The sequence below is a fragment of the Oncorhynchus masou genome, chromosome 29, assembly GCF_036934945.1.
Source record: "Oncorhynchus masou masou isolate Uvic2021 chromosome 29, UVic_Omas_1.1, whole genome shotgun sequence".
NCBI classification, from domain to species: domain Eukaryota; kingdom Metazoa; phylum Chordata; class Actinopteri; order Salmoniformes; family Salmonidae; genus Oncorhynchus; species Oncorhynchus masou.
The window spans coordinates 20,701,399-20,719,882 of NC_088240.1; the positions used below are offsets into that span (position 1 = coordinate 20,701,399).

Consider the following 18,484-nt stretch of genomic DNA (forward strand, 5'->3'; position numbering starts at 1 on the left):
CAGACTTTCCATGACATAGACTGACCAGGTGGAAGCTATCCCCTTATTGATGTCACTTGTGAAATCCACTTCAATCAGTGTAGATGAAAGGGAGGAGACAGGTTAACTTCTTACGGATCATTGACAACATCCGGTGAAATTGCAGAGCGCCAAATTCAAATTACAGAAATCGTTATATTAAACATTCATGAAAATACAAGTGTCATACATCATTTAAAAGCTTAACTTGTTAATCCAGCCGCTTTGTAAGATTTCAAAAAGGCTTTACCGCGAAAGTACACCATGCGATTGTCGGAGGACAGCGCCCCGCACACTAAAGCATTACATACATTTTCCAACCAAGCAGAGGCGTCACGAAAGTCAGAAATAGCGATAAAATAAATCACTTACCTTTGAAGATCTTCACCTGGTTGCAATCACAAGGGACCCAGCTACATAACAAATGTTCCTTTTGTTCGATAAAGTCCTTCTTTATATCCCAAAAACGTAAGTTTCATTGGCGCGTTTGACTCAGTAATCCACCGGTTTCCCTCGTTTAAAATGCATACAAATGAATCCCGTAAGTTAACAATAAACTCTTCCAAACATATCAAACAACGTTCCTAATCAATCCTCAGGTACCCTAATATGTAAATAAACGATCAAATGTAAGACTGAGAATCCCGGTGAACATTACCGGAGATAAATAGCTAAGTGCACGCCCTCACCGGAACACGCAACAAACACTACAGCCAAAATGGGAGCCACTTGTATTGTGTTGTGCTTTGCTGGCATGCATCTAAGAAAAATAATTCAGTGGTCATCATAACAGCCCTAGGTGACACACTCAATATCAGGAAGGTGTTCGTAATGTTTTGTACACTCAGTGTACATGCGTAACTACTGTGTATTTGTCAGGGCGTCAGTTTGAGCAGCTGCGGGAGCGTCTACAGCAGCACATAAAGACCCTTCCCAGGCTGAAGCCCTACACCTGGAAGAGTGTCCTGGGTTGTGCTGTCATGGGCTCTGACATGCTCTGGTACAGAGGTGAGGTGCTGGAGGTCATTGGAGGTCACGTTAAGGTACAGACACGTTTTTTGTGAACAAATAAATACTGGGATTTTGAACAATTTTATACAAATGATGTCTATACAAAATTTACAAGACCCCAACCTGTGTGTGTTCCAGGTGCGCTACGTGGACCAGGGTCTAGTGGAGAACATCCCAGTGTGTCACGTCTACCCCACAGTGTTGTGTGAGGATATTCCCCAGCTCTGTATGCCCTGCCAGCTGCACGGAGTCATCCCTGTGAGTGGACTAGATTCAGAATCGTGGTTGTTTGTGTTCCATCGCAGTAGCTTCCTCTCCTTTATTTACAGTTGCTCCCCCCTCCCCTCTCTCTGTTCAGGTGGGCAGGACGTGGCAGTGGGATGCTGTGGCTCTGCTGAAAGAGCTTCTGCTAAACCGCTGTGTGGACATGCAGATTATGGTGAGGTGGACACTACACACACAAAGATGGTATGTTCGTGCTTGGGGGATATGAGGTGATCCTCTCAGTTTGAGTAAGTGTGGGTGTCTCACTATAAGCTGCAGGCAAGGCCCTGTATCAGTTGTGCATGGACTCACTAGCCTGATGTATGATGAAATGTAACAAAAAACATGACTGTGTGTGTTAGGAACTGCCTGAGGATCCTCTGGGCTGTCTGACAGTACAGATTTCTCTGGATGGCATGACTCTAAGCAGAATCATGGTTCACCACCAACACGCCTCTGTAGACCAGGCTATTGCATCCACGCAGGAGGTAGGGAGGTGGGAGTGGGTATTACCCTTGTTTCAACCCCCCCCATTTAAAAAACACAATTGTCTAAATCTGTGATTTTCCTCAGGAGCTGGTGGTGTCATCTCACCTAGATCTAGATGACTGGGACATTGACACAGAGGTATGTTGGTTATTCAGTGCCATCTGTATATAAGATGTTGTTTGAAATTGCTAGTATGCACACTGCGATATAACTTGCCAATTACATTTGTTTATTTATCGAGTGTGATAATGTCAGTTATCCCCACTGCTCTGCTGTGTTTTCCTGTCTTATACATTTAAGTCATTTGGCAGACGCTCTTATCCAGAGCGACTTACAAATTGGTGAATTCACCTTATGACATCCAGTGGAACAGCCACTTTACAATAGTGCATCTAAATCATTTAAGGGGGGGGGGTGAGAAGGATTACTTTATCCTATCCTAGGTATTCCTTAAAGAGGTGGGGTTTCAGGTGTCTCCGGAAGGTGGTGATTGACTCCGCTGTCCTGGCGTCGTGAGGGAGTTTGTTCCACCATTGGGGGGCCAGAGCAGCGAACAGTTTTGACTGGGCTGAGCGGGAACTGTACTTCCTCAGTGGTAGGGAGGCGAGCAGGCCAGAGGTGGATGAACGCAGTGCCCTTGTTTGGGTGTAGGGCCTGATCAGAGCCTGGAGGTACTGCGGTGCCGTTCCCCTCACAGCTCCGTAGGCAAGCACCATGGTCTTGTAGCGGATGCGAGCTTCAACTGGAAGCCAGTGGAGAGAGCGGAGGAGCGGGGTGACGTGAGAGAACTTGGGAAGGTTGAACACCAGACGGGCTGCGGCGTTCTGGATGAGTTGTAGGGGTTTAATGGCACAGGCAGGGAGCCCAGCCAACAGCGAGTTGCAGTAATCCAGACGGGAGATGACAAGTGCCTGGATTAGGACCTGCACCGCTTCCTGTGTGAGGCAGGGTCGTACTCTGCGGATGTTGTAGAGCATGAACCTACAGGAACGGGCCACCGCCTTGATGTTAGTTGAGAACGACAGGGTGTTGTCCAGGATCACGCCAAGGTTCTTAGCGCTCTGGGAGGAGGACACAATGGAGTTGTCAACCGTGATGGCGAGATCATGGAACGGGCAGTCCTTCCCCGGGAGGAAGAGCAGCTCCGTCTTGCCGAGGTTCAGCTTGAGGTGGTGATCCGTCATCCACACTGATATGTCTGCCAGACATGCAGAGATGCGATTCGCCACCTGGTCATCAGAAGGGGGAAAGGAGAAGATTAATTGTGTGTCGTCTGCATAGCAATGATAGGAGAGACCATGTGAGGTTATGACAAAGCCAAGTGACTTGGTGTATAGCGAGAATAGGAGAGGGCCTAGAACAGAGCCCTGGGGGACACCAGTGGTGAGAGCGCGTGGTGAGGAGACAGATTCTCGCCACGCCACCTGGTAGGAGCAACCTGTCAGGTAGGACGCAATCCAAGCGTGGGCCGCGCCGGAGATGCCCAACTCGGAGAGGGTGGAGAGGAGGATCTGATGGTTCACAGTATCGAAGGCAGCCGATAGGTCTAGAAGGATGAGAGCAGAGGAGAGAGAGTTAGCTTTAGCAGTGCGGAGCGCCTCCATGATACAGAGAAGAGCAGTCTCAGTTGAATGACTAGTCTTGAAACCTGACTGATTTGGATCAAGAAGGTCATTCTGAGAGAGATAGCGGGAGAGCTGGCCAAGGACGGCACGTTCAAGAGTTTTGGAGAGAAAAGAAAGAAGGGATACTGGTCTGTAGTTGTTGACATCGGAGGGATCGAGTGTAGGTTTTTTCAGAAGGGGTGCAACTCTCGCTCTCTTGAAGACGGAAGGGACGTAGCCAGCGGTCAGGGATGAGTTGATGAGCGAGGTGAGGTAAGGGAGAAGGTCTCCGGAAATGGTCTGGAGAAGAGAGGAGGGGATAGGGTCAAGCGGGCAGGTTGTTGGGCGGCCGGCCGTCACAAGAAGCGAGATTTCATCTGGAGAGAGAGGGGAGAAAGAGGTCAGAGCACAGGGTAGGGCAGTGTGAGCAGAACCAGCGGTGTCGTTTGACTTAGCAAACGAGGATCGGATGTCGTCGACCTTCTTTTCAAAATGGTTGACGAAATCATCTGCAGAGAGGGGGGGGAGGATTCAGGAGGGAGGAGAAGGTGGCAAAGAGCTTCCTAGGGTTAGAGGCAGATGCTTGGAATTTAGAGTGGTAGAAAGTGGCTTTAGCAGCAGAGGCAGAGGAGGAAAATGTAGAGAGGAGGGAGTGAAAGGATGCCAGGTCCGCAGGGAGGCGAGTTTTCCTCCATTTCCGCTCGGCTGCCCGGAGCCCTGTTCTGTGAGCTCGCAATGAGTCGTCGAGCCACGGAGCGGGAGGGGAGGACCGAGCCGGCCTGGAGGATAGGGGACATAGAGAGTCAAAGGATGCAGAAAGGGAAGAGAGGAGGGTTGAGGAGGCAGAATCAGGAGATAGGTTGGAGAAGGTTTGAGCAGAGGGAAGAGATGATAGGATGGAAGAGGAGAGAGTAGCGGGGGAGAGAGAGCGAAGGTTGGGACGGCGCGATACCATCCGAGTAGGGGCAGTGTGGGAAGTGTTGGATGAGAGCGAGAGGGAAAAGGATACAAGGTAGTGGTCGGAGACTTGGAGGGGAGTTGCAATGAGGTTAGTGGAAGAACAGCATCTAGTAAAGATGAGGTCGAGCGTATTGCCTGCCTTGTGAGTAGGGGGAAGGTGAGAGGGTGAGGTCAAAAGAGGAGAGGAGTGGAAAGAAGGAGGCAGAGAGGAATGAGTCAAAGGTAGACGTGGGGAGGTTAAAGTCGCCCAGGACTGTGAGAGGTGAGCCGTCCTCAGGAAAGGAGCTTATCAAGGCATCAAGCTCATTGATGAACTCTCCGAGGAACCTGGAGGGCGATAAATGATAAGGATGTTAAGCTTGAAAGGGCTGGTAACTGTGACAGCATGGAATTCAAAGGAGGCGATAGACAGATGGGTAAGGGGAGAAAGAGAGAATGACCACTTGGGAGAGATGAGGATCCCGGTGCCACCACCCCGCTGACCAGAAGCTCTCGGGGTGTGCGAGAACACGTGGGCGGACGAAGAGAGAGCAGTAGGAGTAGCAGTGTTATCTGTGGTGATCCATGTTTCCGTCAGTGCCAAGAAGTCGAGGGACTGGAGGGAGGCATAGGCTGAGATGAACTCTGCCTTGTTGGCCGCAGATCGGCAGTTCCAGAGGCTACCGGAGACGTGGGTCGTGCGCGCTGGGACCACCAGATTAGGGTGGCCGCGGCCACGCGGTGTGGAGCGTTTGTATGGTCTGTGCAGAGAGGAGAGAACAGGGATAGATAGACACATAGTTGACAGGCTACAGAAGAGGCTACGCTAATGCAAAGGAGATTGGAATGACAAGTGGACTACACGTCTCGAATGTTCAGAAAGTTAAGCTTACGTAGCAAGACTCTTATTGACTAAAATGATTGAAATGATACAGTACTGCTGGAGTAGGCTAGCTGGCAGTGGCTGCGTTGTTGACTTTGTAGGCTAGCTGGCAGTGGCTGCGTTGTTGACACTACACTAATCAAGTCGTTCCGTTGAGTGTAATAGTTTCTACAGTGCTGCTATTCGGGGGCTAGCTGGCTAGCTAGCAGTGTTGATTACGTTACGTTACGTTAAAAGAACGACAATAGCTGGCTAGCTAACCTAGAAAATCGCTCTAGACTACACAATTGTCTTTGAGACAAAGACGGCTATGTAGCTAGCTAGCTAGCTACGATCAAACAAATCAAACCGTTGTACTGTAATGAAGTGAAATGAAAATGTGATACTACCTGTGGAGCGAAGCGGAATGTTGACCGGGTTGTTGAAGTTCTATTCGGTAGACGTTGGCTAGCTGTTGGCTAGCTAGCAGTATCTCCTACGTTAAGGACAACAGATAGCTGGCTAGCTAACCTCGGTAAATTAAGATAGTCACTCTAAGTCTACACACTCTAAACTACACAATTATCTTGGATACGAAGACAGCAAAGACAACTATGTAGCTAGCTAACACTACACTAATCAAGTCGTTCAGTTGAGTGTAATAGTTTCTACAGTGCTGGTAATCGGTGGACGTTAGCTAGCTGCTGGGCAGATAGCAGTGTAGACTACGTTAAGACGACGAAATACGATAATTACGCAATTATCTTTGATACAAAGACGGCTATGTAGCTAGCTAAGAAGAAATTGCTAAGATTAGACAAATCAAACCGTTGTACTATAATGAAATGTAATGAAAAGTTATACTACCTGCGGACCGAAGTGTAGATGCGACCGCTCGCTCCAACCCATCTGGTTCAATGTACAGGGTTTGGAGGACCCAGAGCCAGTACCGAGGGTGTTCTCATACCCAAACCTGCCTGAGAAAGGCGAACGCTTCCGGGTCAGGATCAAACACCTCCGGACCCCCAACGAGGTACTACCACTTCCATACCCAACTGTAATATCAATTCTGAAATGATTTGTTATGCCTTTTGCAACACTTTCTACTTTTTTCTACTGCGTGTGTGTTGCAGGTGTTCCTGTATCCCTTAGATGGCAGTAGTTGTGTGGAGTCTGGTGGGGAGAGTCTGGAGGAAGCACTGAAGAGAGTCCATGACAGGATTGACCGTCTGGCCATGCTCTCGGACTTCGCCATTGGTAAACCACAACACGATCACAAGCTCTTTCCATGTACTAAACTTCACACTTAATGCTTTTACTAAAACATTTCCGTAGGGTCTTGTAACAGGGACTTATAACGAGCTAGGTGGTAAAGTTCTGACTTGTTGATCCTGTGTATCCATCTCTCCAGAGGCCCCGTGTCTGGCAGAATACAGTGATGGGAAGTACTACCGGGCCAAGCTGCTGGGCTTCGCTGGCCTCAACCCTGTTAAGATCTTGGTCAGACACGTGGACTTTGGCTCTGACGACACCCTTCCCACACACAAGTAAGACATCTCACTGTGGGCCGAATCCTACTGGAGATTGGAGCATAAATAAATCCCATTTTCGTGCAGATTGATAGTCTATTATATTGACAAGATAGTCAAGTGACCACTCTAACAATGAAAATACACATCCTCAAAGATGGAAGGCAGGCGAAAGGAGGAGAGATCAGGTGGGACCATTCTAGCCAATGAGAGGGCATGCGTACAACAGGCCTTAAAGCAAGAGCAGTGGTTCCAAACCTTTTTCGGTTACTGTACCACCAACTGAATTTTGGTCTGCCCTGAGTACCCCTGATTTACTCTCATGTGCATTTTACCAGTAAGCCTATGGTCTTATGAGTCCTTGTACCCCTGGTTGGGAACCTTTGAGATGGACTACTCATCTTTGTATCTGTGCCATTATAGTGTCTGACAGCATGGGCAGTGCCATTGAGGCTGTCTCCATTTTAAGTAGTCAATTTTCTTATTCTTCATTGGTTGATTGCTCCCAATTCATAGGAATCCCCACCCTGTTGACTACTTTAAAATGGTGGAACTCCTCAATGGCAATGTCCACGCTAAAATGGGTTATAGAGTCCTCTATCTCTATGACAACAGGCAAAAAGTCATATTTTTTTCAAAGTTGCCGGAATGCCACGTGCGTCCATTTATATCAGTGTATTTGTTTACAACCTAACCATTACAAAACTTCTATTAGATCAAATAAGCCCCACATCGCAAATTTAAAAAATGTGTTGACCAAATTAGACACACTCCTTGACCTCCATACAAAAATGTCTGTCTCATTTTTGTGGACAGATTTTGGGCAGAGTAAAAAAAACTCTCGCTTTGCCTTTTCCTCTCTGGTTACCGGAGTCTTTTTTTTTTCTCCCCGTCAGGCTGCGTCAGATCCCAGCCCATCTCCTGCGGTTTCCCTGTAAGGCCATCAAGGTGCGGGTGGCGGGCTTCAGACCACCCCGCCACAACCTGGAGAAGGAGCGCCTGTCCTACCGGCCAGAGTGGAGCCTGAAGGCTGCCCTGGAGATGATTGACCTGCTGCACAGCTGCTGCACCGCATCCGTTACCGTGAGCAACATCTGCGTTAGTTATCCCCGTCATATCAGTGGCAGTCATAAAAAGCTGGACAGACGATGACAACACATTAAGTGTGGTCATGGTTATGATAGTGGATTTTTGGCATTCAGCGTTACTGTGGTCTCTGCTCAACAAGGACGATAACAGCAGAATTGTTGCATGTGTGTATTGTGGTTATAAACAGTATACTGTTCAAATACCATTCAGCCAATTAGATCATTGTGAGATGGTAACCTTGGTGCTGTTGGTCATCTCTGCCAATCATGATAATGGTGTTAATGAAGCTATAGTGTAGTTTTTATGATAATGGTGATAATGAAGCTATAGTGTAGTTTTTAATGATAATGCTGTTTCCTGGTTGTCTCAGGCCACTGAACCAGAGCTGTCTGTGTTCCTGTATAACGAGGATGGAGCTCTGGTCTACCTGCCTCTGGTGGAGAAAGGACTGGCTGACTTTGACTAAAACACTACAGCAAGAGACAAAGGTGGGTTTGGCTCTCATTCAGGAGTCGTGTTGCACGGTATACTGGTACCAAAACGTCATGATACCAACATTTTTGAATCACGTTGTACAATATGATAGTACCACATTTTTCAGCCCTACCGATCTAAAAGAAATCAGCTGCCGCTGTTTATAAAGTCAGTTTTGTTGATAAATTGTTTTTATTAAGCAACAACTACTCTCTTGCGCCAGTCTAGAAATGTTCACTTTCAGGCGCATCTCATGTGTGGCAGCTATAATCAGCCAGCCGCATCCCCTACCAGCCTTCACTCACCTGCTTCTCTCTGTCCGCTCTTCCTGCGTATCTATTCTTCCTTCAGTTTTTAAAATATAATTTGGCTGTGAAGGCGAGAGGATGCAGACCCTGATGAGCCATCCGTTGCTACATCTGTACATTTGATACATTGGAGAAATGAGCAAAGTTGATACATTGTATAATTTCATTGCCTGGTATAACCAAGGTCACAGGCTAGTCTAAGTAGGCTTTGCAATTTCAAGTTCGCTGTCACACAGCCTCTGTGCGGCAGAGGAAAAATGGAGCGCCGCTTTGCGACAGGCATGCTTGCAGATTTATAGCAGAGAACACTGTGTCTAGCCCAACTGGTTCCAGAAATATGACCCATATTAGCAAAGCTACTTTTTTTCTTCCTGCATAATTTTGCAAACCATGTCACCGGCTGTTTTTAATTAACTAATCCCGGGTTGCTAATTATTGGTGTGATAAACGTCGTGTTACCTAGCTAACTTTGATACTAGGTCTAGGCAATTTTGATTGGCACAGGAAGAAAGTAAAGGGTCTGCTACTCATGAGATGTGCTTCGCTACAGCCCAATATGGCAACCGGAGTATGAGCGAGATGTGTCAAAAGGAGTGTGTGTATAGAAAGCAAATCAGCTAATTTTGCTTGGCTGATTGGGCTGCACAACAAGTTAAGCCGGGTAACTAACGTGGCCATTTCATTCCTACCATAATTTTATTTATAAGTAGGATAGTACTTACCTACACAAGAAATAACTAGTATTGATAACCATACATACTCAATGGGGAGGGCATGAATGGCAACACAGTACTCTGCGCTCCCCCATCACTACTGTCCAGCAATGGCGTGGGAAGTAGCTAATGTCCTAGCGATAGTCAGTAAGCACACACATGCATATTGGGATACACTACCCCCTTCAAGGTAGGATTCATATAGGCATAAACTATATCAGAAATTATCTTCCTGGTGCTCCTTAAATTCTGTTCTTTTAAAGTTGGTAGCTGTGTGTTTCCCCCTTGCTGTCACAATGACATGCAGGACATTATGCATGTATACATCTTCCGCCATCCATTCTATGCATTTTTCCATTAGACAACGAACAGTGTGAATTTAATTACGTGTTGTAGAAGTGAGTGAATATCAGTGACAGGTTTTTTTGCAAAGCACATAACAGGACCCCAGGCCACTCGGCATCGTATGGTCAGTAACAACACGCCGGTGTTCAAAGAAAGTTAAATCTGTTTGAGAGCGCGACGTGAAGTCTGAATACGTTATCAAGTAACATTTTCTCTCCTTTGACCCCCCAGATCTGCTGTGACATTGGACGGGTTCTTCAGTTCCCTGTTCCTTCTGCATTGTAAGAATGCTGCCTTCAATAAACAGTACATACAAATCTCAAACATTTTGTTTTGAGCAGAATGTAGCTGAGCACTTTATTTTATATATTTTCGTTCTGTATGAAGGGTACAGAAGTATTAAAGTTTTCATTTAAAACTGCTTCAATGTGTCTGACTATCAAATCCCTGTGCATACATTTAGGGAGTGTATTAAACATTTATTTTACAAAAGAAATTACAATCAGCTAAAACTCACACCACATTAAACTAAACTTCTCGAAACACAAATGATTCAGTCCTAGGGCATGTTGTCCATGACAACGTTGGCGTCCGGTGGTGGAGCGGGTCTCCTGTCTGCCATCTGGGTACTCCCTCCTTTTATAGTCTGTGTGGACCTCCTTCTGGCCTGTGAACCGGATCTCCTTACTGCCATCCCTGGAGGAGAGGAGAACAGTGGTGAAAAATACGAGACTTACTTGAACAAAACCCCTTGTAACCACTGACTTCACGAAAGAGACAGATTGGGAACTCTTCATCAAGAGCTTTGACCTGTCCAGATGCATGTCAGTGTAGAGAACGTGGTCGATAGGTGTGGACTTACAGGTTAACTTGAATGATGGTCCCATCAGTGAGTGTACACTCCTCCGTCCCATCTGGATACAGGTCCTTAACTGTCTGGTCAGGGTACGTGATCTCCTTACGGCCATCAGGGAAATGCTTCTCTACAAAAGGAAATGTATCGGGTCAGAACAAAGTGGTGGAGGTAATTAAGTATAATGAAATGTTTCCATCAAATCTCACCAGTCTGGTTGTTGGAACTGCAGAACCTCGATGCCATCAGGATAGGTGGTGTGAATGGTCTGGGCATCAGTATAGTAGTAGATCTGTAAGAGGACCACACACACACACACACCGATCTGGGATTCATGTAAAGTTTAATATCCCACTTAAGGTGTTGAGCTAATGCACTAAGGCCAGGGAAGGGTCACTGTCAGTAACCCACCACTCTCTGGTCAGCCATAACCTGCTTGATGTCCCTGTTGAAGAAGGTGACATTGGCTGTCAGTCCGCTAACACCACCTTCCTGGTCCCATTGGGAAAGACGATGAGTCTCCCTCCACAGGCCAGCACCCTCTCCATCTTCAACAGGAACACATACAATGTAGAGCACTTTGAGCTCCTGGAAAAGCACTAAATAAATCCATGAATACAATCCAGAGTCATGTGCACAAAACATTAGGCACACCTGCTCCTTCCATGAGACTGACCAGGTTTAAGCTATGGCGGCAGGTAGCCTAGTGGTTACAGCGTTGGGCCAGTAACCGAAAGGTTGCTGGATCAAATTCCCAAGCTGACAAGGTAAAAATCTGTTCTGCCCCTGAACAAGGCAGTTAACCCACTGTCCCTAGGCCGTCATTGTAAATAAGAATTTGTTCTTAAATGACTGCCTAGTTAAATAAAAAATAATCTGTTAAATCCACTTCAATCGGTGTAGATAAAGGGGAGGAGACTGGTTAAAGACGAATTGTGTTTGTGTGCCATTCAGAGTGAGTGGGCAAGACAAGATTTGAACGGGGTATGGTACAGTTGTGTCAAGAACTGCAATGCTGCTGTGTTTTTCACAACAGTTTCCCATTTATCAATAATGGTCCACCAACCAAAGGACATCCAGCCAACTTGACAACTGTGGCACGCATTCAACACCTTGAGTCCATGCCCCGACAAATTGATTCTGTTCTGAGTGCAAAAGGGGGTGCAACTCAATATTAGGAAGGTGACAGTGTGCAGTACTTAGGAAGCCGGGCCACTGCGATTTCTGTCTGAACGTTCCGAGACTCCACTTTCTCCTCCATAGCCGTTGCTAGTGATAATTGACACTTCCGCCTCCATTCTAAAACCTGGCCGAACTCTCTTAATATAATGTATGGCTCTGAGACTACCTGCTTTGAGTGAAACTAAATTCTAAATTATTTTCACAGATCCCCCCCCTCACCTTTCCATCAGGGTGAAAGATGACATCCTGACTTAGCTCTTGCTGCTCGTTGAACTCTGTGGACTCAGTCTGCAGACCTGGAGTCCTCTGTGGGTACATTCAAACACCACTGCAACACTCAACAACAATGGTGGTGTATACACAGAGATCCTATTAAAATGACATACAGTTATGTAATTTATCTGAGTGTATAGCAGTGTGGAGCTATGCCATGGAGGTACTTTCATTAAATAATTAAAAAGGCTAGTGATTTATGTCAGATGAAGGCTGTGCGCGTTCCTAACTCACAGGGGATAGGTTGTGGTCGTGGCTCTGTGGTGGGTGGTGACTTCTGGTCAAAGAGCTGTAACTGAGTGGGATCGGGTGCTGCGGCTGCTGTAGGGGCTGACCTCTAAGATGCCCCCGATACTGTCTGTTTAAGAGACCACGCAATGTAGAACAATACCTCCACATATGAATAAATCAAGAAATTATATTTATTCAACTCCTAGTCTGTGGTAAGTATCATGATTAGTCCATATGTAGCTGCATTCCTTGTACCTTCAATAGCAGCACTGCCTCTAGAGGAGCTACTGCTCTGTGGTGGGCAACTCCTCACTGTGTCAGGACTCAGAACACACATTGCATTAGTCCAACAGAGAATTTAACAACCTTCGTGGTGAATTCGGAACAAAACAGGAAAATCACAAAATGGTGGTAATAGTAAATCTGTAAACTCACTGCCGATTTGAGGCCCCTGGCTCCAAGAGCAATGTTGCTGTCAAATGGCCTGGGTCCCTCCCTCTCTCTCTCTCATTCTCCCGCCGGTCTTCCTCTCTGTCTGTCCCAGTCTTCCTCCAGGTGCCGAGGCTTAGTTTCTCCAGGGTGCGGACCTCGTCTCTCAGGGCACTGTTGTCTGAACTCAGGGAGTCGATCTGCTGTCGGAGACGCTTGTGTGTGGTGGACCAGCGGCTCTCTCTCCACTTCAGCTCCTTGTGTAGGGAACTCAGCTGCTGCTTCAGGGCCTGGGGGGGACGGGGGCAAGGTTGTTGACGGATACAAGACATGTCTGTGTGTGTGTCTGTGGCAGTTAGCCTACTGGTTAAGAGCATTGGGCCAGTAAGCGAAAGGTCACCGGTTTGAATCCCCGGGCCGACACTGAAAAATCAGTTGATGTGCCCTTGAGCAAAGCAATTAACCCTAATTGCTCCTGTAAGTCGCTCTGGATAAGAGTGGCTACTAAATGACTAAAACGTCTCACCTGGATCTCGTCGAGCTCCCTCTTATCTGGTATGGCCCTGGTGGCGGCGGTGTGCTTCTCAAACACCTTGCGTTCCTTCTGCAGCTTCTTAGTCTCCTCCCTCTTGAACTCTTCAAACCTGGCCAGCTCCTCAGCCTTCTACTGCTCAAACTCTGCCCTCTCCTTCCTGGAAGAGAATACCCAATATTAATAATTTTAATATGGGGGTTATTAAATATAATTTTTGTAACAATGCCTTTGAATGAGAAGAAAACCGTCCCATTCCAGGTCAGACCAGATGGTTGTTACCTGAGATATTCCTGGTTGTTCTCGTTCTCCAGTCGGAGTCTGGCCAGGGCAGGGTTCTCTGTCCTGAATCGTTCTCTCTCCCTCAGCTACCTGGACTGCTGCTGCTGGCCTGACCCCCCACACACACACAGTTTAATGCTGGTGCTACCAACTTTGGAAGGGAAAACAGTTGCTGTTGAGATGCTCCCCTGGATTAAGAGTGTGTTTGCAACTCTCTCTCACCTGGTCCGTTCTCAGACTTTCTAGGCTCTGGTGGAGGAGGGGCCTGGGTCTTGGGCTTCAGCGAGGGGAACAGCCTGGCCATAAGCTGGGAGGAGGATCCGGCTCCTGTTTGGCTGCTGTGATAATTGACACCCTCTCCAGCTCGGCCCCAGCCACCTTTCTCTTCAGCTTCCTCTCTGGGGGTGAGACGTCGTTCCCTGTTATTGTGAGAGTGTGGCTGTTTCCTGTAGCAGCACCTTTTGTTCTGATGGGGTCCTCAACGATTCTGCCAGCCACCTCCAGGTCATTCCAGGTGTCATCGTCATCAAACACCAACCGACCCTTGCGGTCCCCCTCTTCTCTGTCTTCCAATAGGGTGGAGTCATCAAGGTCACTCTCCCTGCCCCCCTCTGTCCTGATATGACCTCTTGTCGTATGGAGGGCTGGATGTGGGGAGCGTGTTTTCCCAGGGGTTGCTGGGAAATATAGTTTGGTACGGCGGTCAGGCTACTTCCTCCTGATCCAAATTCAGAGCTGCTATGGAACGAAATACAGATTCTCATGTTTGCGGTCCCTCACTTCATCTTCCTCCTCAGTTGCTTTTCCTTTTTCCCTCATCACAACCTCCTTTGCTCTCACAGCAGATACTCCTGATGATTCAGAGGAGCTGGTCCCTGTTCCTCGGCCACTTTTACTGGTGCCTCCGCTGTGAATACCTTTAGTTGGCAAGGGTTTGGGGGATTTGATTGGAAGACAGGCGTAGCGGGTGGTGCCCCCAGCTGCCATGGAGGGGGTGTTGCTGGTCCAGCTGCAGCACCTGTAGGTTTACATTTACTAAGCAATTGTGTAGCATTAATTTGTGAAACATACAACAAAAAAAATTCATGCCATACATGATTAAAAAAAAGACAGGTATAAAAGCATTACAAGCCTTCATGACGAAGGATGAGTTGGAGGAGAAAGAGAGCTCCTCGGCTGCCTGCTCCAGCAGCTCAAACTCTCCTAGCTCCACACACTCCTTGTGACGGTCACAACCCCAGCACTGCAGCTTCTCCTGAAACGACAGCTCAAAGGAATACTCTGAAACAACGCCTGGTTTTCCCAATGGACCACTTCCATTTCTCTGCAGGGCCCCAGTCCTCTCCTCAAGCCCAAACTGTTTAATTGCAGCTGCAGGAGTTCTACTCAAAGGCTGAGAACTCCCACCCACCTTGTTACTAATCACATTCCCAGGTGTCGCCATGTTCTGTCTGTGGTGACTGCCCAGGACTCCGGGTCTCACTGCCTCTGGCTGCGCTGCCTTGCTGTCTGGACTGCCACTGTCCAGGGGGAGTGATCAGGGATCTCTGAGTCTATTCGCCTTGTTGAGCACAGCAGTCTTGCACTGTATGGGAGGCCACTGACTGACCCTCTGGGTGGGCTTGGGTTCTGAGGTCCCCTGGGGTTTGGGGTCTCTGTCTGTTGGCTTTGCTTCCATTGGTGAATCTGGAGAGGCCCTCCCCTTGCCTCAGGAAGACCCTTTTGGGAATGGCACCCTCAACTGCCTCTGGGCTCTTTTGGAATGGAGAGAAGAGCTTAGCATTAGCAATGCTGCATGCCCCCACCAAAAGGGAATGGTACTGTAGCTCCAAAAACCACCATACCTAAATCAACCTCAAACGTGTCACTTGTGTGAGCTCTACAGCCCATATTTAGTGTAGTTTAGTTTCTGACCTGCTGCTGCTGGGTGGTCTTCAGTCTCTGCTCCTCCAGTCTCAGCTCTTCCTCCAGGAGCTCTTCAAATGTCTGCTTATGCCCCTCTATTCCTTGTTTAATGTGTCTTTAATGAGTAGAGCATAAACACACAGCTAAATCGCTTCTTTGTAGTCTGTACTGTCAGCTGACAGAGAATAGTGAAATAAAAAATGTTAAGACATTTATCTCAAATATTAAATTAAACATTTACCTGTCCTGTGAGTCTAGTTCACTGTCATCTCCTCTGTAATCTTTGCATTATTCGATCATAGAGGGAGCAGAATGGGGGGATAACATGACTTCTTCCATCTCCTCATTATCACCCATATGATCAGCATTCCCACTCAGCTGATGTTTGTGTGGACTGCTCCATGCTTCTGTCCTTGTTTGAGTGACAGAGTTTGAGTCAATGCTCATGTAAAAAGCACTTTTAAATGCTTTTAAGCCCCGTGGCACATTAGTCATTTAGCAGACGCTCTTATCCAGAGCTACTTACAGTTAGTGCCTCCCTCTTAAGGTATCTAGGTGAGACAACCACATATCACAGTCATGGTAAGTACATTTCCCCCCCAGTAAGCACTTTACCAACCCAGTGTTTGGTCCTGATCCTCTCCCTCCTGCTTCTGGCCCCTTGGAGGCTGTTGGAAGGTAGGCCCCTGTCTCCAAAGCTGGGAAGACGGGGGCCTATAGGGAAGCTCTGGGCTGTTGGGGAACTTTGAGAAAGAGGGGGCGTCCCCCAATAGAGTTCCCTCTCTCCAGTCTGCTCCCGTCAACCTGGAGGTCTATGTAATCTGTGGGAAATCAGTCTTGTCTAAATCAGGGGTGTCAAACTCAATAACTGGTGCTTCCTGCTCCATCCAGATTGCTGAGTAATACCACCGGAATAACAATGGCATGGCAATAACACAGTGTGAGCGTGTTTTCAGTACCTGCTCCATCCTGTTGAGCCACATGCACCATGCCAAGTAGCCTCTGTTGCTCCTCCTGGAGATGGACCAGCTCTTCCAGCTGGTGGGCTTTCAGTTGCTCCTGCATGTGTTGCTGCCACTGCCTCAGCTGAAACACAGCACATTACACTACCAATAAGCACTGCTTCCAAATACAGCACACATCAATAATCAGTGCCTCAATTACAACAAAGCATAGGCCTAGATCTCGCCATCACGGTTGACAACTCCATTGTGTCCTCCTCCCAGAGCGCTAAGAACCTTGGCGTGATCCTGGACAACACCCTGTCGTTCTCAACCAACATCATGGCGGTGGCCCGCTCCTGTAGGTTCATGCTCTACAACATCCGCAGAGTACGACCCTGCCTCACACAGGAAGCGGCGCAGGTCCTAATCCAGGCACTTGTCATCTCCCGTCTGGATTACTGCAACTCGCTGTTGGCTGGGCTCCCTGCCTGTGCCATTAAGCCCCTACAACTCATCCAGAACGCCGCAGCCCGTCTGGTGTTCAACCTTCCCAAGTTCTCTCACGTCACCCCGCTCCTCCGCTCTCTCCACTGGCTTCCAGTTGAAGCTCGCATCCGCTACAAGACCATGGTGCTTGCATACGGAGCTGTGAGGGGAACGGCACCGCAGTACCTCCAGGCTCTGATCAGGCCCTACACCCAAGCAAGGGCACTGCGTTCATCCACCTCTGGCCTGCTCGCCTCCCTACCATTGAGGAAGTACAGTTCCCGCTCAGCCCAGTCAAAACTGTTCGCTGCTCTGGCCCCCAATGGTGGAACAAACTCCCTCACGACGCCAGGACAGCGGAGTCAATCACCACCTTCCGGAGACACCTGAAACCCCACCTCTTCAAGGAATACCTAGGATAGGATAAGTAATCCTTCTCACCATCCCCCCCTTAATGATTTAGATGCACTATTGTAAAGTGGCTGTTCCACTGGATGTCAGAAGGTGAATTCACCAATTTGTAAGTCGCTCTGGATAAGAGCGTCTGCTAAATGACTTAAATGTAAATGTAAATGTAGATAACAGCACTATGGGCTGCAGTGCTTATGTTCCTGTTGTACAACACTAGAGAGGCCTACCTACCTGGAAGTGACAAGCCATTCCAAATAGTTCTCAAATATTTTATGAAGCCATTCAACAATGTTTTTTTCTTACCTGTTCAAGTATCAGGGGTAGGTCTTGAGACTGCTTTACCAACTTCTCCATACTGTCCATCTCTCCAGGCCTATCCCCAGGTCGCTGGTTCTGTTTGTTCAATTCTGTCCCAGACTCAGCATCATGGACAAGGAAATGTACACTGGGGCAAAGGAATTGAGAGGCGTAGGAATCGTCCACGTCCCGGGACCACCAGACAGAGCTATGTCGAAGAGACTCAGCCAGGTCTAGGGAGTGGTTCAGGATAAACCCGGCACAAGAGCTGCTTGGCATCCATCGCGAGAGGAAGTTTGTTTGGCACTGCTGAACCTGTAACCTAGCTGGAGATGACATGAAAGTAAACTCCAGACAGGGCTAAACCGAGTAAACCATAGTTTAGAGACAGGTCAATAATAAGGCGGCGTGCCTCATTCAGAATACACGATCAAGTGGCTAGCTACCTAATATAGCTATTTATGAACGTCACAGTGTAGTTAGGCTTTAGCTACGGCAAAAATGACCGTTTAAAATGACTGTTAGCAACAGCTTGCTTCCTACAGTTTGCCCGCTGTGCCTTTTACACTAGTTGCAATAAGTTGTAAATCCCTGAACCGTAAAGTACCTGTAACTACCTTATAACACATATTGCGTGCTAAATGACAGATGTGTTTTATAATGTTGTCGAACAACAGCTTAGTTAGCAGTTTAATGTTAACGTTAGTGCCTGCCACTCCATTGACAACGCCTTGGTTTGACTAGCAAACTAGCTTGCAACAAAGTCTTACCATGGCAGGCAAGTAAGACAACATTTGTGCTTCAATTATATAATGATGGATACAAAGCGAACTTACATAACGTACCTTGTTTACATGCAACAAGTACACGTATTCGGGGTATTTTTGTTGCGAAGACAACGAATGTGAGTTTCGAGATTTCGAAGTGTTCCGCCACACTGAAACAAAGCCCGCGAGAGAGAAAAAAAAAGGTTGTATTGCAATCTGGGTAATGTAGTAATTCACGTTAAATAAT

General features: G+C 47.6%; 1 protein-coding gene and 1 pseudogene across 1 annotated transcript in view; one reads left to right on the plus strand and one right to left on the minus strand.

Annotated features, from left to right (window-relative positions):
* rnf17 (ring finger protein 17) overlaps nucleotides 1-9,957 on the plus strand; it is a 33,042-nt gene extending 23,085 nt beyond the window's left edge. The window contains 11 exon segments of the mRNA XM_064944738.1: nucleotides 898-1,061; nucleotides 1,168-1,287; nucleotides 1,388-1,468; nucleotides 1,656-1,781; nucleotides 1,867-1,920; nucleotides 6,113-6,220; nucleotides 6,321-6,444; nucleotides 6,599-6,734; nucleotides 7,613-7,799; nucleotides 8,176-8,293; nucleotides 9,877-9,957. Of these exon segments, the coding sequence (XP_064800810.1) occupies nucleotides 898-1,061; nucleotides 1,168-1,287; nucleotides 1,388-1,468; nucleotides 1,656-1,781; nucleotides 1,867-1,920; nucleotides 6,113-6,220; nucleotides 6,321-6,444; nucleotides 6,599-6,734; nucleotides 7,613-7,799; nucleotides 8,176-8,271 (1,196 nt within the window). The 3' untranslated portion in view covers nucleotides 8,272-8,293; nucleotides 9,877-9,957.
* A 14-nt stretch (nucleotides 9,958-9,971) lies between these two features.
* On the minus strand, nucleotides 9,972-18,417 carry LOC135519506 (centromere protein J-like; annotated as a pseudogene).
* Between the last annotated feature and the right edge of the window lie 67 nt (nucleotides 18,418-18,484).